The sequence below is a fragment of the Xiphophorus hellerii genome, chromosome 24 (genome assembly GCF_003331165.1).
Source record: "Xiphophorus hellerii strain 12219 chromosome 24, Xiphophorus_hellerii-4.1, whole genome shotgun sequence".
NCBI classification, from domain to species: Eukaryota; Metazoa; Chordata; class Actinopteri; order Cyprinodontiformes; family Poeciliidae; genus Xiphophorus; species Xiphophorus hellerii.
The window spans coordinates 13,693,513-13,703,147 of NC_045695.1; the positions used below are offsets into that span (position 1 = coordinate 13,693,513).

General features: G+C 46.5%; 2 protein-coding genes across 6 annotated transcripts; one reads left to right on the forward strand and one right to left on the reverse strand.

The window, feature by feature from the left end:
* Positions 1-958: 958 nt before the first annotated feature.
* LOC116715927 (methyltransferase N6AMT1-like) lies at positions 959-5,140 on the forward strand. 3 transcript variants are annotated; one of them, XM_032556692.1, is made up of 7 exons: positions 959-1,542; positions 1,624-1,710; positions 2,941-3,031; positions 3,194-3,277; positions 3,346-3,487; positions 3,556-3,674; positions 4,896-5,140. In XM_032556692.1, exons 1-6 carry the CDS (start codon positions 1,307-1,309, stop codon positions 3,669-3,671), a joined length of 756 nt encoding a protein of 251 aa, XP_032412583.1. In that variant the 5' UTR covers positions 959-1,306; the 3' UTR covers positions 3,672-3,674; positions 4,896-5,140. The 3 variants fall into 3 exon arrangements, with proteins under 3 accessions (XP_032412583.1, XP_032412584.1, XP_032412585.1); XM_032556693.1 differs by lacking the exon at positions 4,896-5,140 and adding an exon at positions 3,793-3,944 and having other exon boundaries at positions 1,292-1,542; XM_032556694.1 differs by lacking the exon at positions 4,896-5,140 and adding an exon at positions 3,816-3,944 and having other exon boundaries at positions 1,292-1,542.
* Positions 3,691-9,600, reverse strand: LOC116715899 (trifunctional purine biosynthetic protein adenosine-3-like). Of its 3 annotated transcripts, none has more exons than XM_032556626.1 (23): positions 9,382-9,600; positions 9,126-9,216; positions 8,697-8,769; positions 8,467-8,616; positions 8,251-8,346; positions 8,006-8,180; positions 7,817-7,928; positions 7,634-7,702; positions 7,431-7,556; positions 7,275-7,362; positions 6,903-7,157; positions 6,597-6,828; positions 6,313-6,407; positions 6,135-6,244; positions 5,720-5,918; positions 5,397-5,648; positions 5,162-5,314; positions 4,884-5,087; positions 4,667-4,807; positions 4,464-4,594; positions 4,258-4,399; positions 4,038-4,153; positions 3,691-3,965 (listed from the first exon to the last, which is right to left on the reverse strand). In XM_032556626.1, the coding sequence occupies exons 4-23, from the start codon at positions 8,609-8,611 to the stop codon at positions 3,774-3,776; spliced, it is 3,033 nt and encodes a 1,010-aa protein (XP_032412517.1). In that variant the 5' UTR covers positions 8,612-8,616; positions 8,697-8,769; positions 9,126-9,216; positions 9,382-9,600; the 3' UTR covers positions 3,691-3,773. The 3 variants fall into 3 exon arrangements, with proteins under 3 accessions (XP_032412517.1, XP_032412515.1, XP_032412516.1); XM_032556624.1 differs by having other exon boundaries at positions 6,313-6,410; XM_032556625.1 differs by lacking the exon at positions 9,382-9,600 and having other exon boundaries at positions 6,313-6,410; positions 9,126-9,236.
* Between the last annotated feature and the right edge of the window lie 35 nt (positions 9,601-9,635).

Consider the following 9,635-nt stretch of genomic DNA (forward strand, 5'->3'; position numbering starts at 1 on the left):
ACCACTAAAGAGAAATATGTAAAATGTTGTGAGAAAACCACAGAAAGGACATTTCTTCCAAACTCCTGGAAGAACGACAAACAAAAACAAGTTTGCGGTAAAGACGATGTGTGGGATCCTCTGTCGGAGATGGCCGGTCTGTTTCTTCCACCGCGTTTATCTAGGAGACACCGAGGTGCCGGTTTGTTACGTATCGCAGGATGTCATGATTTACAGCACGCAACCACAGGAGGAGATGAATGTATTATTGGTGTACAAACATCACTTGGTCTTTCTTAATCAACATTATGTGATGTATTTGTTGGTGCCACAAATGGTAAAGACTGGCATACAACTTATTTATAAAGAAAAGAGGAAGTAGTTTTCAATGTTTACTTCCATAAAAAAGGAGTCATTTTTTTCTGATCTGGTTTGGAATGCATGTTATGTTGGAGTTATGACCGTAACCATGCATTATGTATGTTAAAAAAACTCATAAGTTGTGATTTTTTCTTAGAATGTTTAGCAGATCAAATATTCAGATGAAAGAATGTAAACATTTTCATGCATTCGCTCGGTCACTTTATGTAATTAGCGCCTATCCAGAGAGAGGTAGCCATATTGACTGTTATGAAGAGCTAAAGCTGATCATGTACAATAGATTTATGTATTAAAGTAAAGCTTTCTAAAAAAAATATGTGTAGTGTTTTGACAGAAAGCTAAAATGCTGCATTTTTAGAAGAAAGGAGGTTTAGAGTGTCTTGTTTTAGAGCCACCGTCTCAGATCCAGGGACACGAAACGGCTCAACAACCCGAGAAACTAGACCTGGATGATGGTAGAACTTTAGGATGTCATCAAGTAAAGATGTTACATAAAAGGCAGAAATTATGTGCAATATTCACAATCCTTTGAATGAAAGTATTAAAAGTGATTTCTTCAGTCAGTTGCTTACTCAAGAGAACTCCTGCAAGTGTTTGAAGGACATGCAAATAATTTACTTTCTAAAAGTATATCAGAATGTAACAAATTATATGAATTTGAAGGAATGTAGAGAACTAAAAATGTCTAATTATCTGAATGTATTTGATGGGGAAAAAAAGAATCGTTGTATTTCTCTGTTTTTCAGAAGAATCAAATTATGCAGAACGGCGAATCTTCCACTTTAATCCAGTTTCTTAAACGGTGGTTTACGGTTCTTATAATGGACATGAAGACTGGCAGGTTTAAGCATCACCGTAGCAGTTTTGGAAATGCGGCCGCTCTTGTAATGTTTCCTCCTGGGCGGCAGGTGGCGCTGGACACCAACGAAACGCTCCACACCAACACATGGTTTTTGTTTGGCAGATCACAGCAGAAAGCGTTTATAGAGAAGAACTAGTGTTCTGTTATTCAGGGTTTTCTGTACATGACGTGGCTAACATGAGCAGCAGCAGCAGTTACCCCACGCCGGTTTACTCCCACGCCGGACGCGGAAGCTTCCAGGACGTGTACGAGCCCGCGGAGGACTCGTTCCTGCTGATGGACGCGCTGGAGAAAGATGCAGAGACGCTGCAGCAGATGAGGCACGGCTGCACTTTCCCCCTGTGGATGATGTTTGTTTCCGTGATCGTTGTGTAACTGTGGGCCGTTCACGCTCTTTGCAGCCCCTGCGTGTGCGTGGAGGTGGGCAGCGGCTCCGGAGCGGTTTCTGCTTTTCTGGCGTCGGTGGTCGGACCTTCGGCTCTTTACCTGTGAGTCACTGACACTTTATGACCTGCAGACACGATAGTAGGAAAAACGCACCACTGTTTACATGTTATTGTCGAAATCAGCGCAAAGAATCGTCTGGTAATTTAAATAAGGTTTGAATGTGGGAAGATTTCAACGCGTGTGGAAAAGTAAAGTGTTGAGAAAATCATGTAAAAACTCACGAGGTGAACCACGAAACATCCACGGGGGCCGATTCAGATCCTGAATGTTAGTATTTAGTGAAAAATGTGCTTTTATGGGGACAAAACAAACATTGTGTTTTGTAAAAAGCAATATCAGCATTCCCAACTGTAATCCATGTAATCCAGAAGTTTTTGTAGAATTAATGAAGACCAAAAAACCAAATAAAATGAGTGGTGTTTATTGGCAAATACTGAAGATCATAATAATATGAATGTAGTTAGTTAATGTTAATATATGTAGCCACAGCGCAGCACTGATTCTCTGTGTATTTAGGATTAGAGCAGTCTATGTATGTGTGTTTTTATCTATTATTATATAAAAGTGTAGTTTCATCACAGTAGAGTGTGTCTTTTACATACATAAATATGTAGTGAATTTACCACACATTAAGACTCAATAGACTTGGTCCAGAGATGTTTCATGTGACCTCACAGCTTCCCTCTCACTCTCAGTAGTAGCTCTATGGTGGCAGGCAACAATTAACACAAAGCCTGGGGATAGCAGACAAACTCCTCCCTCTTGAGAGTCATCAGGAATCTGTATGTAAAGTTGTTTAGGCCATGGTGTAAATATATTATTTTGTCATTAAAATATGTTTCAAAGTCAAATGTGATCTCAGCTCTTTCTGTTAGCCTCTAGACTCCAAATGAGTAAAACAGACAGAGTTAAAGTTACTTCTTCCTTCACCTCACTTCACTCTGTTATCAATACATGTAGTAAATAAAAAGAAATTCCTCAAATGGAGTAAAAATAATCAGAAAAGGTTTCAGGAAGAGCTACATAATCTGCTCTTTAAGAACATGGAGATTATTTTGTGAAATGAAGCCTACTTTGATAGGAACCATTGAAGAGACAGTGCCATGTTCTTAATGCAGATAAAGAATGACATAGTATGATGGTTTGCTTCAGAAAAGAAGAACGTCATTACAAAAACTGAAGATGTAGAAACTCACTAAAAAAGTAAGCAGTGCTGCATGATGACAGTAAAGTCAAACCAGCTCTCCTGTAATGTTATTTGTGACTTGCAGCTGCACCGACGTGAATCCAGCTGCAGCTCAGTGCACAGCCAGAACCGCCTGCTGTAACCGGGTCGCCCTGCAGCCCGTCATCACAGACCTGGTACAGATCACGGAGAAAAGTTCCAGAAGTTTATGCATATGTTTTTTAATGAAAGTGTGACTTTAGCAAAGCATTATGAAGGAAAGAGTTACACAGTGTCATTGTAAGTCCAAGGAAGCAATTAGTAATGTTTGAAATAGTAAAATGATCTCTGTTTTGCAGGTGCAGAATCTTTTGCCAAGACTTGGTGGGAAGGTGGACGTCGTCCTCTTCAATCCTCCATATGTGGTCACTCCATCAGAAGAGGTATGTATGTATGTAGCTAGATAGATAAATTCTTAGATGAGTATCTAATGACCTGTTGAACCGTTCAGGTGGGCAGCAGAGGTGTAGAGGCGGCGTGGGCCGGAGGAGAGCGAGGCAGACGGGTCACCGACAGGTTCCTCCCTCTGGTTCCTCAGCTGCTCTCCAGTAAAGGCCTGTTTTACCTCGTCACCATCGCCGAGAACAAGCCAGGTCAGTAGAATAGCTTATGATGCAAAAAGTAATCCTAATGAGAAACTAAAGGCTTTGTTTCCCCACAGAGGAGATTATCGGGTTAATGAGCCAGTTTGGGCTGGAAGGAGAGACCCGCCTGTCAACCAGAGCTGGGAATGAGAGGTTGTCGGTCCTGCGTTTCCATAGAAACCAGCAGAGGTGACAGGTAAGAGTCCTCAATGTAAGGAGTACAATTGACAGTGATGTACTTTATTGTAAACTATGGTTTCTGATCATTAGTCAGACATGCATTAGTAGAGACAGTTCAACGCCCTTGCTTCCAGACTATGTTTCCATCTGGTCCCAGTTGCACCGCTCCACTGGCCACCAGCTCCAGAGCTTTAGGGAACGCTTTGTGCTCGGCCTCCCTGATTCTGGCCGACAGACTTTCCTCTGTGTCTCCAACCAACACCGGAACGGCTTCCTGGACCACGACGGCGCCTGCATCAACCTCTTCCTAGAAGAACAGAAGAACTTTTATTGTGTGGATTTATTTGATGAGCTTTATATGTGTTAGCGCAACACTTACAGCTACAAAGTGGACGGTGCACCCAGTTATCAGCACTCTGGCCTGGAGAGCCTGTTGCTGGGCATTGACCCCTTTGAATGAAGGCAGCAGGGAGGGATGAATGTTGAGGAGCCTCCCTAAAGTTAAAGTTACAGTTACTTGGGTACAAAAGAAAAAACCAGCACAAAAATACATTTTATTTTTAAACACAATAAAACTTTACACATAAACAGACTTTTACCATGCCATTTTTTCACAAAGATCCCAGTCAGGATCCTCATGAAACCAGCAAGGCAGACCAGTTCCACTCCAAACTCTTTAAGGACAAGGTCAATGGTGGCATCAAACTCAGCTCTGCTGCCATACAGCTTGTGATCCACAACCTGTTGGAAGACAAAAACAGAGATGAGTAAAACTTCACATTAATTAGGATGAATCCTAACCTACCCTGGTCTGGATGCCGGCCAGCGCTGCTCTCTTCAGACCCTGAACTCCAGGTCTGTTTGAAACCACCAACACGATCTCTGCTGAGCTGCATGGAGCTTTAGCCTGATCAATCAGGGCCTGCAGATTGGTACCTGAAGACAAACAAAGATGCACTTGCAGCAGGAGCCTCACTGCTAAACATGACATAAAGACTTCTAACACACCTGTACCAGAGATGAGAACTGCTACTCTGCTCTTCTTGGGTGCTGTGATTTGATTTCCATGGAAACCATGTTCCTTTACGTCCACAGTCCCAGCATTCATCAAGCTCTGCTTCAGGTTGAAAACCACCACAGAAGAAACATCTGGAAAAAAGGATGTTTAATATGCATTAGATTAAACATAACCTTAAGATGTTGACAAGTGCATTTGTTTTCTAACCTGGTTGCTTAGGAACAAGAGAGCCCACCACCCAGGCTTCATCATGGACCTGCAGCTGAGACAGAACCTTCTGAGCATCAGCCGGACCGACCACCAGAACCGCACCGAGCCCACAGTTGAAGGTTCTGCTCGTCTCCTCCTCACTCAGAGATCCTTCTTCATAGAGCCAAGAGAAAACAGCTGGAATCCTCCACTGGGACGCATCTGAAAGAAACCACAATAAGACTTTCTTCCTTCCATTAAACTCATTACAATGAGTCTGTCTGCTTTCCTCTCACCCAACTCTGCTGCCAGACCCTGGGGCAGAACCCGGGGCAGGTTCTCCAGAAGCCCCCCACCGGTGATGTGAGCGTAGGCTTTAACCGCCCCGCTGCGCAGGACGGGCAGCAGCAGGCGGCTGTAGATCTTAGTAGGAGTCAGCAACACCTCGCCTAGAAAGAAATGATTAAAATGTAGTAAAGGTTTTTCTAAACTCACAACATTGACATAAAACTTTATTTAAAAGAAACTGACCGACAGTCTGGTCCTGGTTCCCAAACGGAGCAGCAGAGCTCAAACTCAGTTTGCTTCTCTCCAGAACTTTACGGACCAGACTGAAGCCGTTGCTGTGAATCCCAGAGGAAGCCACGCCGATCAGCACGTCTCCCTCCGAGATGTCCTGTAGCCGTGGCAACAAGGCGCCCCGCTCCGCCGCGCCGACACAGAACCCGGCCAGGTCGTACTCTCCGGCAGCATAAACACCGGGCATCTCTGCCGTTTCACCGCCTGTCAGATGGTTCAGAATCATCATGAAGTCCGTTTGGGCAACAGACTGGCTGAGTCGGGTCGGTTTTTACCCAGCAGGGCGCAGCCGGCCGCCTCACACGCCTTGGCGACGCCGCCGACGATGGAGGCGGCAACTTCTACATCCAGACTGCCGCAAGAGAAGTAGTCCAGGAAGAAGAGCGGCTCGGCGCCGTGAGCCAAAACATCGTTCACACACATGGCAACCAAGTCCTGACCCAGACCGCCATGACGGCCACAGGCCTGGGCGATCTGGGGAACAGAACCAGGAATCACTCAATAGAACCAGGAATCACTCAATAGAACCAGGAATCACTCAATAGAACTCATTTACTACATTTGACTGAAAAGCTTGAAGCAAAACAATAACACTATATTTCCCCCTGCAATATATTATTTGCAGTACAACATTAAATACATTTCTCCTTTGTTTTAAATAATACACTTTAAACACTTCTCTACTCCCACCTTCAGCTTAGTTCCAACACCGTCTGTCCCAGAAACCAGGATCGGGTCAACAAACCCGGCCGCCTTCAGGTCAAACAGTCCAGCAAAACCTCCCAGCTCTGCATCGCAGCCTGAGAAATAAAGAGATGAGTGGAGCAGAAACAAACACTCCCTCTGTTACCAAACAGCAGAGCGTTACCGGGTCGGGTCGTGGCTCTGGCCAGAGGCTTGATGATGTCCACCAGCTGGTTCCCAGCAGCGATGTCCACTCCGCTGTCCTTGTAGGTCAGACGCCTGCTGGAGGAAAATGGTTTAAATTTTGTAAACCTGAACGATCTTCACTGCATGTCTACAAAAACTAAACTACTTACAACTGGAAATAATTACTGATACACACCAAGTCAATTTTAAGAGCTTTAATCTTTATTTGGAATATTTATAACCAACACATTTCACTACAGCAGCTCCTTAACATCAACAGACCGGTTCTGGTTCTGGTGAGCGATGGCCCGGTGGCCGATGTCTCGCCGGTACACGGCGCCCGGGAATCCAACAGCAGCCACGCCCCGATTGGCCGCCTGCAGGGCGACCTCCAGGCTCGACCTCACCGCCGTCACGGCCAGCACTCTGCCGCCACTCGACACCACCCGGTCGTCCTTCAGGGCGGTGCCGGCGTGGAACGCCTGGAGCCCGGCCTCCTGCAGCCGGGTCAGACCTGCAGCACCAAAGATTAGTCACACAAAACACTTCTACATGTGGTCCAGAACCAGAACCCTGCAGCAGGCCCACCTGTGATCTCGACCCCTTTCACGTAGGAACCCGGGTATCCTGCGCTGGCCATCACCACGGTAACAGCAGAGCTGCCCTGCTGCCACACGGGGACGTTAGAGGCCAGGTTCCCGCTTACGGTGTTCATGATGACGTCATAGAGGTCGCTCTGCAGCAGAGGAAGCAGAACCTGGCATTCTGGGTCGCCAAAGCGACAGTTGAACTCCAGAACTTTTGGCCCCCGATTGGTCAGCATGAGGCCCGCGTACAGAACGCCTGGAAACACAACACAATCTTAAAGACTTTACTTTTCCTACATCACCCTTTGACTTCCCTTTAAACTATACAATAATCTCATTTCACAACCCTTTGATCTGTTAAGAACCGTTTTACCCATATAAGGAGTTCCTTCCTGCCTCATCCCATCCACAGTCTTCTGCAGGATCGACTCTCTGATCTGCTGCAGCAGCTCCTCGCTCACCTGCGAGGGACAAATCAGCTATAAACCAGAGAACAGATAAATGACCCTAGCTAATGTCTCCTAGCAACCTGTGGGGTGGGGCAGTAGGCTCCCATCCCGCCCGTGAGGGGCCCCGCGTCTCCGTCCTGGAGTCGCTTGTGGTCCTGAGCCGGTGGCATCGGAGAGACCCAGGTACCGTCGCTGAAGCACAGACACTTAAAAAAACCCAAAACATTTAGTTAATACAGTTTTTAGTAAAGGCTATTAAATAGAGAAAGTCAAATGAACTCACAGACACTTCCTGTCCCTCCAAAAGCTCCTCAATAACAACCGTTGTTCCTGCTGACCCAAAGGCTCCGTCCTACAAGAACAGAACTAGGATTTTAGTCCTACACAAATTGTGTATTTTTGGAATTAGCACAAACTCTTTAAAGTTGCATTAGTTCGGTGTGGAGTGCTTTGGGTACTTTCATACCTTCATGATCTCCATGACGGCCCGGCAGGCTTCGTCCCGATCCCCGGCGACGATGACTCCCTTCCCCGCCGCCAGCCCACTGGCCTTCACCACCAGAGCTGGAAAGTCGGCGCTGTGAAGAAAGTCCAAATGGATTCAGAACCAACATTTACATTTGGGTTTCAGTAGAGAACTAGACTCTGAGCGGACCCGCGGATGAAGCTGCAGGCGTCCTGCGGGTCGCTGAAGGAGCCGTAGCGAGCCGTGGGAACGCCGTGACGCTCCATGAACGCCTTTGCGAAACTCTTACTGGACTCCAACCGAGCCGCCGCAGCCGACGGTCCAAAACACAAAATGCCCGCCGCCGTCAGATCGTCCACCATACCTGCAGAGACGATACGGGTCAGAACCGCCTGAGGTTCGATCCCACAATAAGAAACTGGAATCGACTCCACCTGCTGCCAGCGGCGCCTCGGGTCCGACTACGACCAAACCGACGTGGTGGTCCTTACAGAACTGAGCCAGGATGCTATGGTTGCTCACTGACACCTCTGCAGAAACGCAACAGAAAGCTACAGATGCTCACCTCTGGTTTTCAATTCTGTCAAGTGACTTCAGCTAAAATACATCCTATGTTGAGCAGTTAGCAGGTCCAACAGCCCCTCAGGTACCAGAGTTGCTGATCTTGCCGCAGCTGGCGGTTCCTGCGTTTCCGGGAGCCACCAGAACCTGCTGGACCCGGGGCGACTGGGCCAGCTTCCAGGCCAGCGCGTGTTCCCGTCCCCCGCCTCCTACCACCAGAACCCGCTCCGCCATCGCAACTGGAACCACAAGAGATTCGACTTGAAGGAGGATTTCCTCTCACCGTGTGAAGCCACCGTGCAATCATGCAAGCGCTGACCTTTAGCAGGAAGAGCCGTGACCTTTTCCAGGGGATGGAGGTCCGATGAAATCGTAGAGATCAAACCAATGAGCTGGAAGAAAAACGAAACTGGACTTTTAACACAATCGGCATTGATGTGGAGCCCCAGATTACTGCAGAAACAGAGTAAAGATAAACGGGCCAATCTCTGGGATAACAGAGAGTCCAGTGTTGGACCCTGGCTGAACATGTTCAACTCTGATTGGAGTCACTGGGCTCATGTGACCTCCTGAAACCAACTGATAGAAAAGTACATCTAATAAGCTGGGAGCAGATTTAAAATGCCGCTAGAAAATAATGAAGGTTTTATTTGCATCCATCACTTTTAAGCGTTTCTTTTCTAAATATTGTTGACTTTAAAGTGAATCTAGCAGCAAAAAGACGTCGACATGCACAAAATTTACCAACCTCTGTTGTTATGAACCAAGAATTACTCGCAGCCCGTTTCGCCTGCTGTGCTTTCCCCGCTCTCCGTGGGTGGACTGACCCTCCGTGGAAGCTGCGGGGACACACGTGACGCAACTAAACATTAACACACACACACACACACACTGCGTGGAGTCACAGTGAGAAAAACATGCAAAGTTTGCACAAAAACTAAATTACTAACGAAAAAAGAGAGAGAACAGAGAAGCTAAAACCGTCGACACGTGTGGAGTCTTACCTTCACCAAATGATGGGAGGAACACTTTTTGGATTCCACTACTTCCTATGGGAGAGGAAGCGCAAAGCATGACGGGAGACGTAGTTCGTTTACCGCTAAACTGTAAAATAAATAGTTAACATTTACCTTTAATACACTTTCTAAAGCAATAATGAAGCTTCAATCATCGTTAGAGCTAAATTAGGATTTTAACTATTTCACTACCATAGATGTGGTTAAAATCTATGGCCAGCAAACAGCAAAGGGAAGAAGTT

What these genes read in the sequence shown, in the direction of transcription:
- LOC116715927 (XM_032556692.1), top strand. Translation starts at nt 1,307, where the DNA reads ATGGTTTTTGTTTGGCAGATCACAGCAGAAAGCGTTTATAGAGAAGAA. An exon ending in AGCCCGTCATCACAGACCTG is followed by an intron (nt 3,032 to 3,193) that starts GTACAGATCACG and finishes TCTGTTTTGCAG; the next exon opens with GTGCAGAATCTTTTGCCAAG. An exon ending in CATCGCCGAGAACAAGCCAG is followed by an intron (nt 3,488 to 3,555) that starts GTCAGTAGAATA and finishes GTTTCCCCACAG; the next exon opens with AGGAGATTATCGGGTTAATG.
- LOC116715899 (XM_032556624.1), bottom strand. Translation starts at nt 8,611, where the DNA reads ATGGCGGAGCGGGTTCTGGTGGTAGGAGGCGGGGGACGGGAACACGCG. An exon ending in GAACCAGGACCAGACTGTCG is followed by an intron (nt 5,315 to 5,396) that starts GTCAGTTTCTTT and finishes ATTTCTTTCTAG; the next exon opens with GCGAGGTGTTGCTGACTCCT. An exon ending in GGGTCTGGCAGCAGAGTTGG is followed by an intron (nt 5,088 to 5,161) that starts GTGAGAGGAAAG and finishes GGTTTCTTTCAG; the next exon opens with ATGCGTCCCAGTGGAGGATT.